This window comes from Molothrus ater, chromosome 21, assembly GCF_012460135.2.
Source record: "Molothrus ater isolate BHLD 08-10-18 breed brown headed cowbird chromosome 21, BPBGC_Mater_1.1, whole genome shotgun sequence".
Lineage (NCBI taxonomy): Eukaryota > Metazoa > Chordata > Aves > Passeriformes > Icteridae > Molothrus > Molothrus ater.
Window position 1 is genome coordinate 8358602 of NC_050498.2, and position 21921 is coordinate 8380522.

Below are 21921 nucleotides of genomic sequence, written 5' to 3' on the forward strand. Positions count from 1 at the left end.
TTTTCCCTCTTCTTTTCCTGGAGAATGAAAGGTTTGTTTCTGTGATGCTTTCTCACATCATTTATCAAGTGCTTTCTTGTAGAATTTAAGCAGGAGTAAACCTGTAGCTGTGGCTTCCTCCTTACTGATTAAATTCCCCACTCCTATTTCAACATATTAGTGAATTAGATTTCAACATTTTGTTTCCCACTTATGAAGCTGTTAACTGGATGTCTTTACCTGGAAGAGTAGAGGACTCTCTGAACATTCCTGTGAAGCAGAGAGCTTATGTGAGAATTACTTTTGACACTGCAGGCAGGAAGCTTTTCCAACAAAATCCCCATAAATAAATCCTGAGGAAGGCAGGTCGTACATCCAGTTAAATCACAGATATAAATTTATATTTCAGCCATCAGTTTTAAAGGGCTGGAATTTTCTGCACTTGGCACCAGGAAAGAATCCAGCACTGTCAGATCATCTCGTGGGTTTTTCCTACTAATGGAACTCGAATGGGAAGATTAAAGAAGCAGATCATTCCTTGATAAGGTTGAAGAGTCTTAAACAAGCACAAAAAAAATTCCCAAGTCTTCTGCCCACAGTCTGAACAAACATTTTCACAACAGTAAATGTCGCCAGTCTTGCTAAAGTATCAATCTCAGTGGAAAAATCCACTGTTTGAGTGATCAGTTCAGACCTGAAAGCCTTTCCAGTATAATAAAAACTGATGGAAGAATTCAAGGGCTGCAGAGGGATAGAAGTGCCTCACTGTTTGCTTTGGCACTTTCTAGTGTGTGTAGGCATTTCCATTTCCCTAGAAGTATCAATTAAGCTGCATTGACTTTTATTTCTGGAAATTGGAAGCTTTATTCTCTCAGCCAAATAAGGAGCAAGGTTGTGGTTTATTCTACTCCCATTTCATACCTTTTGCTCTTTTGTGCTTCTCTGAGACACCGAGAATTTATAGGATAAAACTGCTGCCAGCTGTATTCATTTAGAAGTGGATCAGTACACCTGGAGCTGTGAAAGGTTCATGGTGGAGATTGAGACATTGTGAAGCTTTTTACATGTTGGAAACATATTTCTGTTGAAATGTGGGCAACAGAAATGAATTTCAGTGTAGTTCACACTGGCATTAAAGGCCTTTCAAATAGCTGATTAACTGCCCCTTATTGAAATATTAAATGGCAGCAGGGCAGGAGAACCCAGACCATGTTCTGCTGCAGCTGAGGGTTCAGGAATCGTCATTCAGGGAGCAAAAAGTCTCCCAGTTTTGACACACAGACCTTCTGAGTGTGGATATTTTCTCTTCAGCATCCTTTTGATCCCTTACAAACCTTCCTGCAGTTGCTGGTGTTCCAGCCACCCTTCAGGGAGGTTTTTGAGATCCCCCCAAAGCCCTTTCTGTGTCCCCTCAGGGTGAAGGCAGCACAGAACGAGTTGGGGCAGCAGATCCTGGCTGATTTCGAGGAAGCCTTTCCTTCCCAGGGTACAAAGGTAAAGTTCTCACTTTCCCTCTTCCTCCCATTGAAAAGTGTCACTGAAGACTCTTCAGGATGATTGTGTTATTGGATTTAGTCTCATTTTTCCTCTAGATTTGGTCTCTGCCTGTTTCAGGAGTTTCTTTAGAAAGCAGAGGGTGATTTCTGCCATCCCTTCCCTTCACTCTGCACCCAGCTCCTGCAAGATCCCTGCAGCCAGGCAGGGAATGCCCAATAATCCATCTCTGGGGTTTCCTTGGGGTCTCACCCAGTGCCTGGTTATTTGTTTGTCACAAAAATCAGTGTTTTGTTCAGGGGAAGCCAAGCACAGGCTGGCTGTTGACACAGTGCCACCAAGTTTGTGTCTGGTTTACTCAGTACAGATACAAATCTGGGCTGGGGCTAAAGCACCAGCTGTGCTTCCCCAGCACTGTGCATCCAAACATTTGCAAACAGTAAGGGGAGTAGGTGTGAATTTGAATTTACTTCCAAGAAAACACCAGTTCTGTCTTTCAAACTACCAGCTCTGCTGGTTTCTTCATGCAAGTGACAAGTACAGAAATGAGGAGACTTTTTGGAACAGTTGGTGAAGGGCAAATCTGTGTCTGTGAGAAGCAGCACCAAAGCAGCTTTTTTTTTAAAAAAAAAAGTTTCTAAATTTTCTGGCTTTACCATGGAACAGCTTCGTGGTCAGTGAAATGGAAGCAGCTCAGTTTTCATGCAGCAATAAATAAAGAGCAGCAGCAGAAAAGAGAATAATAGAATAGGATAAACCTGGATGCATTTACAATCACCCATGCAACTTATTTAACCTGAAATCATTTTCTTCCTGTTTATTTTGACAGAGGACTGGTGGGCCCAGCAATGTCCTACGTGATGCCTGCCTGGTAGCCAACGTCCTGGATCCCAGGATCAAACAGGAAATCATCAAGAAATTCATTAAACAACACCTCTCAGAGTATCTGGTCCTTTTCCAGGAAAATCAAGATGTAAGGGAAGCTTTGCAAGCTCCATTTGGATTTCACATTTTGCTCTGCTGGCATTCCCAGAGTTCTCACTTCCACAGGTTCCTGTGGTGAAAAGTTTTTATCCCAAGGGCTTGGAAACTGATTCTGGGTGTGATCTGGAGTGGCTGATGAGCTGGGAGTTGCTGTTATCTCTGCCAGGATCCTCCCACCTTAGACCTCAGTTTCTCAGATCATCACTAGAAATGTTTTCTCCCACATATAGAAAATAAATTTGTGTTAGTTTTATTTCAACCCTGCAAAAGGTTGAAAAATGAAAATCTGAAAATTGAAAACTCAACACCACCCCTCCCAAACAATCAAGAAATACCCCAACATGCTTAGGAAGCTGAGAGGGAGGGATTTCTAGAAAGTTAATTAAATTATAGCTATTTTTTAAACTTCCTGTCCTGATACTAACAGCTTTGTAAAAATTTACCATAACCTTCTTGAATTTGGAAAAAAAAAACCCACACAGACCAGAATCACGTTTAGATGAAAATGTATTTTATCAATTTCAAATGTTTGACATAGAATAGAGAAAGGCTAAACTGCCTAAGTTTAAATAACATTTTTCCACCAAAGTTTTCTTGATTAATCTTTCTACTTTTTGACCAGAAAACACAATTACTGTGGGGAGAAAATTCCATCCTGCTCAGCTTGTAAGAATTTTAGTTGGGATTTAAATGTGAGCTGAATGTAAGAATCCAGGAATTGCTGCACTCTCATCCCACTCACTTTAACCTCTCTATCTGTGAAACAAAGAGGGTGGGATCAAATGAAATATTATTGGATTGAGTTTTCAATAATCTCTGCATGATTTAGGAGTACTGTTATCCTCATTTTCAACAGAACTTTCTCTCTTTAATTCGCACAAGATAGGATTTTCAGTCTGGCATGTGTTTAAGCACTTGGAATCCCAGAATCATTGAGGTTGGAAAAGACCTTTCAGATCCTTGATTCCAACCCTTGCCAAGTCCACTGCTAACCCCTGTCCCTAAGTGCCACATCCACACATCTTTTCAATCCCTCCTGGGATGTGACTCAGCCAATTCCCTGGGCAGCCTGTTCCAGTGCTTGATAACCCTTTCAGTGAAGAAATATTTCCTAATATCCAATGTGGGATTGACATTCTCTGAACCTGAGAGAAGCAGTGAGAGAAGCAGAGATGATCAAAACAATTCTTATCTCATTTACTGCTCCTGTGTTGTTCACAAGTGGGAATGCATTGTGGGAGGTTGCTCACCTGAAGGGAATTGGTGATTGGATTTTGGTGTCAATGTTTTGATTCACTGCCCAACTGAATCCATGTGTGTGTGCAGTGGAGATGAGTTGAGTGCTTGGCAGATTCAGTTTAGATGTAATTTAATATAATACAGAATAATATAGTATAATCAAGTAATTAATTAGCCTTCTGATAAGATGGAGTCCTCATCATTTCTCTCGGACATCGGGCAAAAACATCACCAATAATCCAAAGCATTCAGAGGATGTTAATCAATATAAAATCATGAGACAAAGCAGAGCTGCAGCAGCACAGCTCTGAATATTTGCTAAAGATGCTGATGGTGCTAAAAAGTCTTTGTCCCTGGGGTTCAGGTGGCCTGGCTGGACAAGATTGACCGGCGCTACGCGTGGATCAAGAGGCAGCTGGTGGATTACGAGGAGAAGTACGGGCGCATGTTCCCCGCAGAGTGGTGCATGACGGAGCGCATCGCCGTGGACTTCTGCCACATCACCAGGTGAGCCCCACCTGGGGAGCCCCACAGCTCTGAACAGAGACACAGAACTGCCCCAGCATTCTGCCACATCACCAGGTGAGCCCCACCTGGGGAGCCCCACAGCTCTGACAGACACAGAACTGCCCCAGCATTCTGCCACATCACCAGGTGAGCCCCACCTGGGGAAGCCCACAGCTCTGAACAGAGACACAGAACTGCCCCAGCATTCTGCCACATCACCAGGTGAGCCCCACCTGGGGAACCCCACATCTCTGAACGGATACAGAACTGCCCCAGGGTTTTCTGTAAGAAGCTGTGAGAAAGCTCAGAGAATAAAACAATTATTATCTCTCTTTCTATTGTTTATAGATGTGATTCTCCAGAGTGTACTATTTGTAGTTCACCAGTAGTGTAAAAGAAGATTCCTAAAGTGTTGCTCTGATTTTTTAAGATATTTTAAGCTTTCTGATGTTTACATTCTTGTAAAGAACTTTCTCACACACTTTATGTAAATAACTCATTGTTTTGCATTCTTTTATGGAGGAGGAGAAATTTAAAAGATTGTTGGTTTGTCCAGTGTCATTGGAGAGGCAGCACTTTCACCCTCCAATCCACTGTCACTTTTGGAAATCTATAAATATTAGAGTCAGTAAAATAAAAGTCCCTTTTTTACCTTAGAAAGAGCAGCAAGTCTGCATTGTGTTGTTTTGTATCCTATAATGACACTAAAGGGCAATCAGGTCTTAAGTCCACCATTGTTTCTGTAAAAACTGAATAATAATAATAATAATAATAATAATAATAATAATAATAATAATAATAATAATAATCTAATAATAATAAGAGTAAATAAATAATAATAAAAATAATAAAAATAATAAATAATAAAAATATAATAATAATTTAAAAACCCCTGCAAATTTCTAATAATAAAGTGCCTTTTCATGCCTTCTGAAGATAGAGTCTCTGTATCACCTTTGTCTGTCCCAATACCCCTTTGGAGATATCATGCAGCTCCTGCTGCCTCCCAGCTTCCTGAAAATAAAAGTTTGGCTTGGTTCCTGCCATGCTGGTCAGTGTCTAAAGGCAGGGTGAAAATGTCTCTGTGGAATTGTCCATGGTTAAAAGGAAGTGAGGAGTGAAAAGGCTGAGAAGTGTCGCTAAAACGATGAGAAATTGAAGTGATGTGAAAATCAATTTTCAGCGTAACAGAGGTAAAAATCAGCAATATTTCAGGCCAAGTGGAATAGCATGAGCTGATTGTGGTGACCAGGCTCTTTGCCAGCCAGAGACAGGGAAGCAGAGGAAGGTGCCAGTGGAGTCCCAGTACACTGTTGGCTTTTTTCTGGGTCCCAGTGGGAGCCCCTGAGCTTCCCAAGCTTGGATCCTCAGGGCTTTCCCAAGTGGCTGCCAGGAGATGGGGTCCTGTTACCCACAGAGCTCACAACAACCGTGGCTGTGTTTGAAATGGGATCTGCAAAGCAGTTTTATGGTAGAGAGCCTCTTAGGAATCAGCCTGAATTCTGTGGTGAAAGTCTCTCTGGGGAACGGACTGAGTTCCAGTGTTGGGTTTCAGACCTTTATAGGAAACCACATTTGTTTTTTCTATCTCCCCTCTCTCTTGCAGGGCAGAGCTCTCCAAGATCATGCGCACCAGGGCCAAGGAGATTGAGGTGAAATTGCTTCTGTTTGCAATTCAGAGGACAACCAACTTTGAGGGGCTCCTGGCCAAACGCTTCTCAGGCTGCACCCTTGCTGATGGCACAGGGGTAAGGACATTTCTGAAGAGCTCTCCTTTACTCAGCAGCTTGCTCAGGAGAAAGAAGCCCCTCACACATAGCTCAGGGGCTGGAGACTATAAAAGGTGTCATCTGCAGCCTCCCCTTGCTCAGGGTGTTCACTGTGACTCTACTCAGTATCACTTTTTTTTACTGTATTGGAAAAATGATTTTTTAGTTGTGTCGACTGTAGAGAAGATGGCACAGGGCTCACAAGAATAAAAAATGCACTACTTGTGTGCTTTTTTGGTTCTCCTGGGGCCCTGTGCTGTTTGAAGCCACAGAGTTTATTATGGTGTGGTTAAATGCCTTGTGATGTTTGTTCTCTACATGTCAGTGACACATTATAACTAAAAGTCTCCTCTTCTCAGTTCTGGGTACCACACATTGACCACATGGTACCAGCTTTCAGTCCCATGTTGTTGGGCCACTCTGGCTTCCATTGGTAGCTTCTGCTTTGTCTCTTTTGGTAGATTGTAAAGGCAGAAACAAGAGAAAAAACTCAGGGAATATCTCTGGAGCCATCTCTGAGCTTTTCCTGCCTGGAATTTCAGCCCAGAACTCTGCCAGCCAGATGCCCTGGCAGCACAGAGCATGTGAGCTTGACTTCTCTGTCCAGCCTGGATGTGATAATTCAGCCTCCAAGGAAAGCCTGCTGGACCCACTGGTCATTTGCTGTGGGTGCTGCTAATTAAAAGAGGGAGTCCTGCAAGGTTTTCCTCCTGGCTGAATTTAGATCTCTCAGGAATATGGCTTTATTTATTCTGACAAATTTCATAGAAAATTTTGCAGCTTTAATTAAATTGACTTCTCTGGATTGTTGGAAGTGAGAAAAGCAGAAGGGGAGGGTGTGGTTTCAAATGACAGAAAATCCTGTGTTTCCCTCTCTCTGACATGTCTAGAGGCTGTGACACTCTGGCTGTCATTTGTCCTGTTTTGTACCCAAAATGAAGGCCACCATTATAAATAGCTGGCTGAGGGGCGGGGGGGACAAACAGTGGGAGCAGCAATTTGGGGTTTATTTCAGGGCAGAGTTTTGGAGCTGCTGTTGTGGTTTATCCCAGTGGAGACCACACACTTTGGAGTGGGGTTTGGGAGAGTGGAAATGTCACACTGGATAAAATGTCACACTTTCAAGGAGGATTCAGGCAGCATGGAGGGGTGGAGAGGGAGCCAGGATCTGATCAGCTCTGCTGGGAGAAGGCAGATTGCTGGGCAATGCTTTCAAGGGCTCAGGAAAGCAAAATGTGGATGCAGCTGTGTGCCAGAGGACACAAAACTGGCTGTTCTCTGAAGAGCTTCCTCTTTTCCAACAGAAGAAGCCAGAGGTGCCACCTCCCTCCACCAACCCCTTTCTGGAGGATGAAACTGGGGCAGAGACAGATGAGATTGTGATGGAGAAAAGTGATACAGACAAAGTAAGTCTTTGAAGTTCCCACTTCTCAGCCTCTGTCAGAACCTCCAGTGGGGCCTCAGCTTTTCCCATCCCATTGATTTGAAAAGTTTGTTTTCACAGCAATTAATTTAGTGCAGTTTTGATCCTTTGTGCAATTAATTTAGTGCAGTTTTGATCCTTTGTGCAGCATTCAGGCTCCCAGTACGACCATGCTTTGCTCTGGCTCACTTCACTGAAACCAAAGCAATCTTTATTCCAGTTAATAGTGCAGAGACAATCCTGCCACGTGAGAGTGAGCTGGATTCTGTTCCAGCCTGTACAGCAACAGCCCAGATGTAACTACAGGATTTCTGTCAAAGGGAGATGAAATAGCTATTTGGGTTTTCAGATCCCCAAAGAAGCTCCTCTACAAACAGTTGCAATTCATATTTTGCCCTGTCAGCCAAGCAAACTGTCTGGAGTCACCAGGCAAGTCATTGAACTTTCAAGTGTCAGCTTTAGATTTTCACTCCAGATAAATCACTTGTGGGATTTTTATCTTTACAGTGCTTTTTATCCATTACCTCTGCAAAGCAGGCAGCACCTAACTGCTTGTACAAGCACAGGGCTTCCAAAGCCCTCTGCAAACATTAAAGGGTGAATGGTAAATGCAATTGTTTTAATTGGCACCAATATCAAAGCCTGTATTTTTTTTTTTTATACACCAGATGGATGTTTTCTAAATGTTCAATTGTGGGTTACTTGAGGCTGGTACTCTCCTCTTATTTAGGGGCTTTAGAGCCCTGTAAATGGGCCATGTACAGGTGTATCCTGGTGGGTGACCAGGGCTTCAGGACCTGCTCAGATCCATGCCCCTGGGGAGAACAGGAGGTGGGAGCCTGGTGCATTGCATCCCCTCCAGATTTCCACATAAGCAAGGCAGCCCCTCTGCCTTCATCCACAGCCAAAGTCCTGAAACAGAATGATTTAAGCAAGGTTTTGCTCTTTCCATTAAAATCCAGCTTGGACAGTTGGTATTGTGTGGATTTTATCAGTGAGGCAGATTTGGAACCTGGGGAGACACCTCTGATGCATTTTTTGGGAAGAATTTGCTCTCCAGTGCCTCGTGACTGGAATGTTGGCTGGGATGTGAAGTGTTGAGATGAGAGAACATCCTTGGAGAAGTCAAGGTGTTAGGAGGCAGGTGAAGAGATAATTACAACAATTAGGGCTGGGTTTATTGAACAGCACTTCAGGAGCTTCTGAGAGAGGAGCTGCTGTGCTCCCTGGACCTTGTGAAGCCATCCATGGAGAGGAGACATCCCTGGAAGTGCAGGCTGTGGTGAGGCTGCCCCTTCCTTGCAGGAATGCCCTGTGTCAGTGTCACAGGGCTGGGCTCTGCTGCCCTGCAGCCTCCTGGGTGCCAGCAGGGCTCCAGCATTTCAGTGTCCCAGTGCCAGCAGCTGCTGGTTCATGCTGGGAGTCTGGAAGTGCTGAAAATCTCATCTTTCCTGTCACTGCATGAGGAACAGAAGGGACACAAAGAGTTGAAGGGTTTTCAGTAAAAGAGCCCTTCCAAGACACCACTCCTGGAAATTCAAGACACTTGGGAATCTAAGAGGGAGCACAAGAATTTTGGGGGGGGGAATCCATGCTAAAAAAGCACCTCTTTTGGTAATCCTAGCAGTTCCATTTAATCTGTTTACTTTGGATGGTAATGAAAGGAAACTGGGCCAGCTGCAGACCTCCTTGCTGTGACAACAGTAACCTTTTATTATTTCCATCAAACTCAAGGAGGAAATAGCTTAAACATCTGCAGCTTTTGGACAGGGTTGCACACTCAGAAACACAGCTTCAGTGCTACTGGTAAAAGATTTAATATTCCTTCCACCAGACATGCTGGGAGCAGCGTGGTGCAGAGACACAGAGAGCCAGGCCTGCTGCAGGAGCTGAGTGCTAAACTTGGTGAATCTGCAGCTTTGTGCTGGCACTGCCATGCCAGGGCTTTGCAGATGGGAGGTTTCTGTAATTCCCAGCTCTTTTTTTTCCTCCCAGCTCCAGTGAGTGAGTGCATCCTGCACTGGGTGGAGGATGCCTGGTAATGGTTCTGTCCCAAGGCTCTTAAAAGTTAAATTCTTCATTCAAGGCTCATAGAGGTGGTCTGGCCTCCATAAAACCATTTCCTCACTTTAGGCTTGCAGCCATAAGTTGGGATTCATCATTTGGGGCTGAATTGTTGCTGAGAAAAGTTTGCCTTGTCACACTCTGATAGTTCTGCCAAATTCTTAGTGCCATCTCCTCTGTTGTTTAGGAGAGAAAGTCCTTTAGGCTTTGCTTCTTTTGTTTGGCTTTTCCTGAATTTTAAAAAAAATTCAGCTGGAAAAATTCATATCTTCATTGGCTGGGAGCTGATCTTGGCTTTTTGTGGAGAGAGAAGCAAGAATTCCATTCCAGAGTCACTGCAGCTCTCTTTGCAGCCAGGGAAAAGCTGCTGGTCTGCTGGGAAGCAACAAGAGAAATTATCTATTGGTAAAAAAGAATAATAATAATAATCTAGCTGTAGGGCAAAAAAAAAAGAGCTTAAAGGTCCTGCCCAGCCTGGTACTTAAACATGCACAAATTTAAATGTGTGAGTAGTCCCAGGGGCTGTGCTTGGCCATGGTTAGAGTGCAGCACTAAACTCAAATGAGGGTAAACAGGATGGCTTCTACATGGCACCTGTGCTTAATGCTCTAAATGTGATTTAAAAATAGAAATCTTTGCATCCCCAGAAACATGTTTCACAGTGAAAGCAGGCCTGTATAATTCTGGCTCCTGCAGTAATTACATGCTGTTTATCTAAATAAAATTCATTCAGATGAAGCCTGTAGCTTTGAGTTATTGCCCTTGACACTCTAAAATGTAAGGATTCTTTAATCTTGCTTCCAAATAACTGCTACATTTTATTTCAGAGGGGACTAGAGGAGCCTTGTTACTGCTTGAAGGATTCAGGGAGATTTTATTTGCAAACTGCATTAAGGCTCTTCAGCTGAAATCTGTTAGCATGGAGCAGCCTTCTCTTTAAGGCTAAGAATATTTTACAAGTGGAAAGATAATTCCTTGGATTGCTAACAGCTCTCTAAGAAGGAGGGAAGACTTGGATATAATAACATTTATATGCTTTGATGATTTGACAGCAAATTTCTGTGTTACAATATCTCCAAAGATTTCTATCCTTCTGTGCTGTTGCGTTGCTGTTCCTTCAAGGTCTTACAGGGCAGCTTTGAACCAACATTTTAAATGTTTCCTTGCAGCCAAAGAAGCCAAAGGTCCCTGACAATCCTTTCCATGGCATTGTTTCCAAGTGCTTTGAGCCTCACCTTTATGTGTACATTGAGTCCCAGGACAAGTGAGTAACCAGCCTGAACTTCAGGGTTTGTTTGGTTTTGGATGTGTTGGGTTGTGCTGGATTCTGTACTCAAGCTGCAGAAGATTTAATATATTGCACCTCTGCTGCCTGATTTCAACAGGAGCAGTGTTTGTGGTTCAGGAAGCTTTGAGTGGGGCCTTTGCTTGGACAAAATGAGTGTTCAGAGGGCTGTGGGGTTGGGTTTGTGTGTAATTGCAGAGGGCTGCAGGAGTGGTGCCTGCTGCCTTTCTCTGGAAGAGGCTCAGAGTTCCTGAAATGACTTCTGTTGCCTCTGCAATTCCCACTGCAGACATGTGTCTTTCTTTCATCTCATGGCTTCCACAAATAACAGGGTTGGGTTTTCTGTAAAGCACACATGTGGCTTTGTGGCAGAGGAGCTGCAGGATTTGCTTTGTAGGAATAAGTTATTTGAGATCCTAAGATGAAAGCTAGTTGTAAGATAACATTATCATTGCTCACAGACTGGGACTTTGTCAGGGGCTTTAATCCCTGGCACCCTTCTTCATCTTCCTCTCTGACTTGCAGCAAAAAACCTTGAATGAAAGGAGCTTTCAGCTTTGAGCTCTGAGAAGTGTGCAGGGCTCTCACCACACTTCCTTGTGCACCTCCATTCACACCAGGGTTTAAACAACATCTCAGTAACAGCTGCAGTGCCACCTGGGAGAGGAAATAGCTGAAAAAGGTTCAGTTTGGTTTTTTAGCACAGATTAGTGCTGGAAAGGAGGAGGTGCCTGCTTGGAGTCTCACCTGTATGTGCTTTTGTGTCTTCCAATGAGACAGTGTCTTACTCAAGGCTTGGAGTGTCCTGATTTTATCCAAACTCCATGATAAGCATCTTGAAAAAGCTTTTCCATGTCCCATCAACTTTTTATGCTTAAAAAAAAATGATTGAATAGCTGAAACCTTGCACAGTGCTGTGTCCTGCTGGGTTTAGGTTCTGCTCTGCAATATCACAAAGGGAAACTGATATTTCCCCCCTGCCCTCAGCCAACAGAGCACAGACTTCTTTGAATATTTCTTCCCTTCTCACTGGGGGCCATTTTAATCCCCATTTTGGTAATTCTACCCCACAGTGCTCCTAGCCCCTTCAGTTGCCTTTATTTTTTTTTTATTCTCCTTTTCCTTTACAATCATGAGATGTTTTATATTATCTTTATAGCCACAAGCTGCAGGGAGTTCAAAGAAAAACTGCCACAGTATTCCCCATGCTGCCCCTGACTGCCAGAAATTGCTTTCCTTCACTTTTTTCTCTCTTCTTCCTCCTTTGATTGAACTTTGGAGGAATCTGTTGCCATTGTCTGAAAATGAGATGTTGCTTAGATCATTAATTGTATATTTGAGCTCTGAATAGTGAGAGCAATAGTTTTATTCATCATTTTTCTGCCACATTAAATCTGTGGCAGAAAAAAAGCCTGGACAATTTTTTCTGCCAAAAAATTGTTTCCATACCCATTTATAGAAACACATTGCCAAAATCTGTAGCAGTTTAAGAGGAGACACCTGAAAGAAGGAGTTTAAAGATGCTGCTCTCCACCCTCAGCTGCAGAGTAAATATCAGATTTCTGACCAGCAGAGCAGATTTCATTCCTGCCCCTTTGGGATGTGCATCTTTAGCTGTCCTTTGTGGTCAGCTGGAGCAGCAGGAGCACACAGATGTGAGCTGAGCTGTTCTGAGAGAGGAGGAAGAGCTCTGTCAGGTCTGCAGGGCTGAGAGTGTGCAGAGCCCTCCTTAAATCTGCTCAGAGGCACGTCTGAGTCCAGAGTGCTTGGAAAGCTGGCACTTTGTGCTGTGTGTTTGCAGCCTCATCAGCACAGGGGCTTCCAGAATCCCCAGTGCATGGAAAGTGCTCTGCAGTGCTCCAGGTGTGGCAGTGCCACTGCTCTGTTCACACCCCTGGGCACACCCAGGTTCCTGAGCACCCTCTTCTCCTCTCCTGGTTCTTCTCCTGATTGCCAGAACAACCCTCAATAGGTTGAGTGAAAGAAAAAAAAAAAAAAAAAAAACAACACAAAAAAAAACCCCAAAAAACAAAGGAAGAGGAATGCAGGAATGAAAAGAAGCAGAATAGAATTCCCTTTATGTGATTTCGTTTCATTCTTTCTCTTGGTTAGATTTGGCGAGTTCTCACTCCCAATAAATGTGCTACTGTTAGGAAATACCACATCTGCACTACCAGAGACTTTTCTTGGAGCTTTTCCTTTTTGCAGAGTCTGTGCAGAAAATACTCATTTTCTGTAGCTCTCCTGCCTTCTGTTTCATCTCCCAGCAGCTTTTTCTGCCAGACTCTCTGTGCTCCCATTGCACCACACAAAGGTTTGTGGCCTTGGTATCACATTTGGGCCAGCCGAGGCTCATGTGAAGCTTTGCCATCAGCCAAGGTGTGCATTAATGATGAATTAGTTCTTTTAGTGCACAGTATCCTGATGTTTAGCTGTCACCAGTGCCATTCTGAAATGGGAGCAGTCCCACAGCCTGGTTTGATGGGCAGCTTTATCCAGGTTGGGATCAGAACAAGCATGAAGCCCCAGCACTGCTCTCCCAGCCCTTCTGAACAGCTGCATTTTCTCCTGCATCCCACTTGACAAGACCTTGGGGGGGAGCAGGAAAATGCAGATCCATTTCACTTTGCCTCAGAGAAGAGGAGAACATGTGGGCTAAACATAAAGAAACAAAAGCCATCGACATTCCTGACCGTGTCTTGAGACTGAGAGAAGGCAAAAAAAAAAAAATCAAGTGACTGGTGAGTGCTAAGAAAGCTCCACTTTGTTGCCCAGCTGGAGCCCAGCACAGATGCAGAGGTGGAGATGCAGCTGTTGAGTTTGACAAGGAGTGAGCCACGTCCTCCTTCCTTGAGGAGCTGCAGGGATGTGCAGGCTGCAGCCCTCCTGCAGCAGCCATCTGTTTGGCTCTGCTACAGCTACAGAGGGAGGTAAATTCTGCTTCTCTGTGGCCCAACACAATCAATGCTTCACTTCAGCCTTCAATTGCTGCTGCCAGCGTGGAGATTTATCACATCAGTGGAGCAGCCTGATGTTTTTACAGTGCTTGTAGCACAGCTGAGGAGCTGGGAGTGTGGAATCAGAGCTGTGTGCAGGGCTTGAGCAATAGGCATGGAAAAAGGGGCTGCTTGTCTTTGCAACTGCCTGGCTCCATGATGGAGATCCTGATATTCCAAGCACATCTTTGGAGATAAGTTTGGCCCAGCAGATCACCCCTGGTCGGAGCTCATCCCTTCTGAGGCAGCAGCCTCTGAGTTTGTCAGGGAAGAGACTTGTGGGTTCTGTGAATTCTCTGACTTGTGGGTTCTGTGAATTCTCTGACTTGTGGGTTCTCTCAATTCTCTAACTTAGGGGGTTTCTGAATTCTCTCAATTCTCTGATTTGTGGGTTCTCTCATTCTTTGAATTCTCTGACTTGTGGGTTCTCCTATTCTCTGACTTGCAGGTTCTTTGATTCTCCTGCTTCTCTGACTTGTGTGTTCTCTGATTTCTCTGATTTGTGGGTTCTCTGATTCTCTCAATATCTCTGACTTGTGGGTTCTCTGATTCTCTCAATTCTCTGACTTGTGGGTTCTCTGAATCTCTGGAATTTTCTCTCTCACAAGAGGGAAAGCAAAAAGGGATAGAAACTGGGGGAAAGCTGTTGTTGGTGGGTTTTTCCCTTTTCACTGGTAAAGGTGAGAACATGCTGCAGAGTCTCAGCCTTTCTCCTGAGGATTTGGTTTTCTCCTTAGGAGCCCTGGATCGTGGCACAGCCCAGCCATTACCCTCAGAGGTGTGGCTTGTGCCATGGGAAGGGGAGAGCTGCAGGAAAACCATATTCAAAACAGGAATATAAAATACAGGAACTCCTGGTCAGCAGGGTACCTCTCGTCTGAAAGGCCTATCTATTTCCCAAAATCCAAGCTTCCTTGAGGAAGGCTGGGTGAATTTGCCTGGGGGAGGAGGTTTATTGCTGGAATTCATCTGGCAGAGGTTATTCCATGGAGCTGAGCTGGACATGGATGTGCTGTTCTCTGGAGGGGTAGGACCAGAGGAACTCCCCAAGATCAGAAGATTCTCTGGTCCTCTGTTGATGGCTCTGGCTCTCTGCCATGCTCAAAAGCCTTTTTGTCCTGGTGAAAGGATGGAGTGAAGTTTATTGTTGCCTAAAGACCGAAATATTTGAGTAAGGACCGGGCTGTAATGAATCACTGGAGACAATAAGAGGGCTTTTTGTGCTTTTAAAAAGAGTTTGAGTAGGAAGTGCACTTCGTGCTCATGCTAAATAAAACTTCTTTAAAGGATGTGTGAAGTTGTGCAAAACCAGGTGGTATCCAAATGGGACCAAGCAATGGCAAATGGGACACACCATTTTGAGCACATCCCTTCAAAATCCGAATTCCCTGAGCTCTGCTGGGATGGGAGGCCTGACTGTTCCTTTTCCTGCTGCCAGGAATGAAACTTGAGCACGGGCTTAATGCACTTGCATCAAATGTGCTGAACTGAGCCCTGGCAGACCTGGGAGCTTTTATGTGTGGCTGGAGAACAGATTTGAAGCTGCCACTAAAACTCCTGAGCACAAAAGGTTTGGGCTGTGGAATTGTGTGAGCTTTGTGCTGGGAGTGTGGAGATAAGAAAGGGCTGGGAATACCCAGCTGCTAAACCTGGACTTGCTGCTGTCACAAGACAGAGCATCTCATTGTAAGCATTATTCTCTCTTTTCACTCCCAATTCCTCCCTCAACAGACTCAAATATCTTTTTATTCCCCACCCCAGGAATCTGGGAGAGCTGATTGACAGATTTGTGGCTGACTTCAAGGCTCAGGGTCCCCCCAAGCCCAACGTGGATGAAGGGGGAGCTGTGCTGCCCAGCTGTGCTGACCTCTTTGTGTACTACAAGAAGTGCATGGTGCAGTGCTCCCAGCTCAGCACTGGGGAGCCCATGATAGCCCTGACCACCATCTTCCAGAAATACCTGAGGGAATACGCCTGGAAAATCCTCTCTGGAAACCTGCCCAAGTGAGTCTGGCACTGCCAGTGCTGCACACATCCCACTGCACTGAGGAGCTGATCATTTGTAAAGATGATTCACAAATACACTCATTTCCCTGTCAGACAGCCCAGGTAGCAGCAGGATCACTCCATTTACTTCATGGTTTCCTCCAAAATTCAGTTTTTTTGCACAGAGAGAAAAGCAGGAGAGCAAATGGGCAGTCACACATTGTTTTTCTTTTAAGGGCCTCTGGAGAACAGCTTCATATTTGGCTTTGATTCACAGTCAGATTTGCAGTTTCTTGAAGTTCCTTTTGAAATGCCAGCCCAAGTCTCTTCAGAGGGTCCTGGCTTTCAGAATTGCTGCTTGGGTATCCAGCTCATACTGGGATTCTCAGCTGCCTTAGCCCAACATCATCTATATGGTAATTTATAATGAAGGTGGTTTATTTCTGAGATGCTGAAGTGCTTCCCTGTACCTCCCTCTGCTCTGGAACATTTTATCTCTGTATAAATAAGATCTGTAGATGTAAATCCAGTGCAAGGAAAGGAAATCATAATGAGTTTGCAGCAGTATGGATCAGTGTACAGGCTAAAGGTGCTCTGAGATGTTGCCAAAGCTCCACTGCAGATAATTTTATTTGCCATTTAACATCTTCAGTTTGTTTCCTTTGTAAACCTGGGAGCAGCAGAATGACTTTCTGAAACCAGTAAAACCTTTCGCAGATGGAAGGAGGGGAGAGGGTTCCATCCAGACAAGTGGAAAGATAAATTTAATGTGTGTTCTCCATCAGACCTCAATTGCATTCTTTATCCACGTTTTTTTGAGTGCTCCATTTTTGCTGTCCAAGATAAATATCACTGTCCTATTTTTTTTTAATGGATTTGGATTATAAAGAGTTGAGAGGTAGGGAATTTCCTGCCTCTAAACTGCTCTGTCTTTGTTGATACATGAACCTTGCTCACTGGAAGGCAGTGGAGGGGAAGGCACATCTTCCATAATTTACTTTGTTGATACCATCAGCTTTTAAAACAGGTTGCCAAAGTCTCAAATGCATGTGGACAGCTGTTTAGTGCTGCAGAGATAAATATGACAAGTTTCCTGATAGTTCTGAGATCCTTCTGCAATCTTTAATTAGATTTTGGATAACTGGCAGTGAAGGTGAAGCTGCCTGCGGAAGGCTGTGTTCCACTTGCATCCTAATCTGTTTTTCTTGTCAATGAGTGAGTTGTCCTTTGCTTGAAGACCTGGTACAAAACTCTTTGGAAAAGAAATTCCTTCACCAAAATAGCAGTTGTGGGTTTGATGTCCTGTATTGCACAGGGTTTAGGTCTGTGGTCATAAAGCCCTTTTATGGCATTAAAATCCAGCAGTAATTTTGCACCTTGAGTGTCTGTACTCTCAAAAACCTCACAGGTTTTATCATTTTGCCTTTTTTTTTTCCCCCAGGACAACCAGCAGCAGTGGTGGGCTCACCATCACAAGTTTGCTGAAAGAAAAGGAAGGCTCTGAAGTGGCAAAGTTTACTTTAGAAGAACTGTGCCTCATTTGCAGCATCCTGAGTACTGCAGAGTATTGCCTGGCCACCACCCAGCAGGTGAGCTTTCCTCTGAGGAGACACCAGCCCCTCCTCTGTGTTGCTGTGGAGGCTGGGACAGCCAAAAGTAATAAAAAATCCATTTAATTATTGAGCTCTACATGATTCATTCTGTATTTCAAAGAAAGAAAAGTATTGATTTTCTGAGAAAAGTAATTTGCTTGTAATCCTGCTTTGCAGCATCAGTTTTGGGGTCAATCCTTTTCTGCTTGTTACATAATTTGTTTTGGATTGGGGGCCAATTTTTTTTTTTTTTTAAATTCTCTGTTCATTATCTCCCCTTCATCAAAACAAGCACAACAATAATTCAAAATGCTTTTGGGAAAATACTTGCATGAAATACTGGGGCAATGTGGAGTGGAGAGAGGAGGAATTTATGCTGATGTGATTTGCAGCCACTCCACTCATTACATTCAGGTGCTTCCAAAATGCCATGGGTCAGCAATGAGCTGTGATGTTTGGCTCTATCCAGGCCTCTCCACCACTAGGTCTGGCAATCCTCCTCCTCCTCCTCCTCCTCTGCAGTTTGGGCACAGGCAGAGTGTTGAGAAACATCTTTATTAGCAGGACAGATGCCACAGTGTTAAGCTAGCACGGTAGCATGTCATACTAGAGTTACATATTTGACCTTGGAGCTTTCATTCTTTGAGCACATGGAGCCACCATGGGCCATCCTGGCAAATCAACAGCTCTGGGATGCCAGGAAGGAAAGATTTCCAGTGTCACTGGATGTGTTTTGGATATGGTTTGGTCACAGATGAAGTTTGAAGAAGCTGACCTTTCCAGGGCACAAGTTTTCAAGAACAATTATTTCGAGCTGGAAACCTGATCTCCCTGTTGCTTGTTTTGTTTCCCAACAGTTGGAAGAGAAGCTCAAAGAAAAAGTGGATACAAGCCTGATGGAGAGAATCAACCTGACAGGAGAGATGGACACTTTCAGCATGTATGTCCAGCACTTACTTCTCCCCACAATGTGTCAAACATCCCCTTTTGTCAGCCAGATGGTGCTGGAGTAAAAACAATCCCGAAATCCTGGTGTCACAGGATGGGCACAGGCATTTCCCTGCTCAGGAATGGTATCCTCTGGCTGAGCACTAGCACAGGCTTTAGCTGCTCCCCATGGTCCAAGCCAAAGGAACAAGAGCACTGGAAAAGGGAAAGGAAATAGTGAGTTTCCATTTGAAACATCATTTGCTTCTTGGCAGCTCTGCGAGGTGGCTGCTACATTTCAAGAAAGGAAGCTATTTCAGTACATTCCTTCCTGCTTTAACTTCCCCCTGGTAATCAGCAGCCTTGTCAGTATGATCAAACCCCATTTCAGATGACATAAAAGACTGATCCAATCTTATATTTGGGGATTATAATTGAGAGAAGATTATCATTCATTAAAATAACTTTTCATGTAGCGGTGCTAAAAATATTCTGCTCTAACATCCTTTCCTCTCCACCCCTGACAGACAGATTGAATGTATTTTTTGAGACAAGAAAATTGAGGCAAAAGTTGTTTTGCCTCTTATCAGACAAAAGAATATCTTGGCAAGACTGGGAAAATAATCCCTGTCACCAGCTCCTCCTCTCCTAAAACAAAGATTCAGCCCAGATAGCAGTAAGATATTTTTTTCAGAAGACTTCCTTCCTGAGATTCCTGCTTTTCTGCTGCCATGGACAGGATCCCAGTGAATCTCCATCCAGCTCTTTCACATGGTCCCAGGCTCCATTCCAGGCTGCACAGAATTCCCTTCCCTTCCCTTCCCTTCCCTTCCCTTCCCTTCCCTTCCCTTCCCTTCCCTTCCCTTCCCTTCCCTTCCCTTCCCTTCCCTTCCCTTCCCTTCCCTTCCCTTCCCTTCCCTTCCCTTCCCTTCCCTTCCCTTCCCTTCCCTTCCCTTCCCTTCCCTTCCCTTCCCCCCAGGCTCTTCTCAGACCTTTTTAGGAGTGAATCCCTGTCTGAAATTCAAGGTTGCTGTGTCCACTCAGCCAAAGCAAGCAAGGTAGCAGGAAAAGAGAAATAAAATGTGCCATAAGGTGGGGTTTTCTTAGCATGGACAGGTGAGTTTTGCCATCAGGAGCCAGCAGCTTCAGGTGGCTGCTGGATTTCCACAGTGGCTGCCTCAGACAGCCCATGTAAAGTGTTTTGGAAGTTGTTTAATGTACAGCTCACATTTGCTGCTTTGGACAGGTTTAAAGTCCAACTGACAGGGCTGATATATCTTGTAACAAAGGCTTTTAATTGACTTTCATTCTGTTCCAGCTGAGGGCTTTGTCCAGCCTTCTGTCAGTGGAAGTCTGAGCTATAAACCTTGCTGGCTCATTCAACATCAAACAAGGGGTTTCTTTTGGGATTTGATGTCTTGTTAGGCAGTCATAAAATAAGTGATAAAATGCTGTTTATGCACCCTGGGAAGTGTTTCTTCTTTCAGAGAAAGGAGGGTGCAGAACCACCCCATATGTGGAGAAAAGGAGGGGTTTACCCTTGGGGTGGCAAAGCAGTTTCTTTAGGAAAGTTGGAGAAATTATGGGAACTTCTTCTTGATGTTCCACAAAAGAAAAATGTTTGTAATGCAAATCCAGACATCCATCATTTCCCTGTTGGTCTGTGTTGTGAAATGATGGGCAGCACTCAGAGAACCCCTGAGGTGTTGGGCTCACTGGGGTTGCTGCCCTGCTCCTTCATGGGCTCAGCTCCCTGATCCATCCCTCTGTGCATGCCAGGGATTGTGTGAGGAGTCACCCACTGCTGCCTGGCTGAGGACTGGAAGTGTTTTCCTGCAGAACCAGGCTCCAAACCCTCTCATTCAGCATGGTGTGATCCTTTGTGTTCCCAGCACTTTTCCTGCTGCACCTCCACAGCAGGAGTTCATTCTGAAGTGCACACAAATGAGTTTCTCTCCCTGGTTTGTGGTTTTCAGGTGAGAGCCTGCACTTCTGACAGACTCCTGAGCGTGGACACACAAATGGTGGGGGGCATTTTCCACCCACTCAGAGCTTTGTGCTGCTCCTTGGTGCTGAGCACAGCTCCTCCCTGCCAGGCAGCGGCAGCAGGGGCCCTGCAGGGTGCTTATTTCAGCTTATTTCAGTCTGGCTCCCTTGGCCTGGGGGAATCCCCCAGGGAGGGGATTCTGGAGTGCCCAGCAGAAGCAGAGGCACCAGCAGAAACAGTCACAGGCTTTTTTTATCCCAATGCAAGTTTTAGATGGTGTAACTTGAAGCCTGTAGTCACTTCACCTCCTATATTAATTTTTTCCAACTTATTTTACATGAGTTTGCCTTTACAAACAAATGGATTGCTTTGAAGGAAGTCTTTTACTTTGCATCCTGTTCCAGACTTTATGTGCTGGAGGTGTAGGAAGGGGAACAGGCAACTTTTCTGGGTTGTGGTGAAGAACAAACCCAGGTCAGAATGACATGTGGGTGTCACCATGTCTCAGTGAGAAGGTGGACACTTACAGATATTTTGAACAGTGAACCCCTCCAAAACTTCACAAAGACAATGAGGGAGAGGAAAGATGGTTTGAGGAAGCATTGCTCAGGTTTCTCACAGCCCTGTGATTCTCATCTGTGCTACCATCATGAGAAAGAGCAAAAGTAAAATCCACTTCTTACAAATATAATCCTGAGGTTGTAAACACGCATCTGTGGCAGATTTAAAGTTGACACTGTTTTTAAAAACTGTGCTTAGTGAAACAGAATCAGTTCTTGCTCCTAGCAGAAGCTGTCTGCAGCGGGGGTGCTGGTCCTGTGCCCCTGAGGGCTCTGAGCTGCTGCAGGCAGAGTTTCTTGGCTGTTGTTTTAGGATCAGCTGCACCTCTATTCACATCATAATATGATGGCATTAAATATGTCTCAAAGCAATATCATGCTGTTCAAAATTTAAAAAAAAAAGGGGGGGGGGAAGGGAGGGAAATGTGTTTGACTAATGTGTCCTTTAGTCTGGTATATGTCTCAGGAACTCAAACAATGGATGGCAGCAGTCCTAGACATAGTGTAAATAAGACATCTGCCTTCATCTTCACACATGGGAGACACAGAACTCATGCAGATGTCATTTTTAAAATCCTCTGTGCGAGATCCTGTGAGCAGTAGAATATTGGCTGTGAATAAATGGAGAGATGATAAAATGTTGGTGTTACACAGACTGGATTAAATGTGAAGCTGAATCCCAGTCTGGGCTTGGTGCTTGGGGATTTCTCCTCTTCATCTGCCACCTTTGATCCCCAGCCCCTTATTTGTGTTAAAACAGAGAAAGGTCAACTGTAAAAACATCCTGTCTCCCCTGGAGCCCACTTTAAAGCATTGTGCAGCTCCCTGCAGGGTTTCCCAGCTCCTCCTCAGTACAAGTTGTAGCTGTGTGCATTCACATCACAGTGCTGCTGTCAGCCAGTGGAGGATTTTCCTCCTCTCACAGTCAAAGGCTCCAGTTCTGGCACTCTGTTACTCACTGTGATTCTGAAACTCATGCTTGATTCTTTTTTTTTTTCCCTTTTTTGCAGTGTGATCTCCAACAGCATCCAGCTGTTAGTGCAGGACCTGGATGCAGCCTGTGACCCTGCCCTGACTGCTATGAGCAAGGTAGGGGTGGATTTTCAGAACAGGTCACCTTAAGATCCAT

At 44.5% G+C, this 21921-nt stretch overlaps 1 protein-coding gene across 1 annotated transcript in view; it reads left to right on the forward strand.

The window, feature by feature from the left end:
• Positions 1–21921, forward strand: part of VPS53 (VPS53 subunit of GARP complex) — a 64220-nt gene that overhangs the window by 24661 nt on the left and 17638 nt on the right. Inside the window, exons 8-17 of the mRNA XM_036395171.2 lie at positions 1395–1473; positions 2303–2446; positions 4061–4203; positions 5810–5951; positions 7277–7378; positions 10629–10723; positions 15502–15744; positions 17168–17315; positions 18176–18258; positions 21803–21881. Coding sequence (XP_036251064.1) covers positions 1395–1473; positions 2303–2446; positions 4061–4203; positions 5810–5951; positions 7277–7378; positions 10629–10723; positions 15502–15744; positions 17168–17315; positions 18176–18258; positions 21803–21881 — 1258 coding nt within the window. The remainder of the gene's footprint in view (positions 1–1394; positions 1474–2302; positions 2447–4060; positions 4204–5809; positions 5952–7276; positions 7379–10628; positions 10724–15501; positions 15745–17167; positions 17316–18175; positions 18259–21802; positions 21882–21921) is intronic.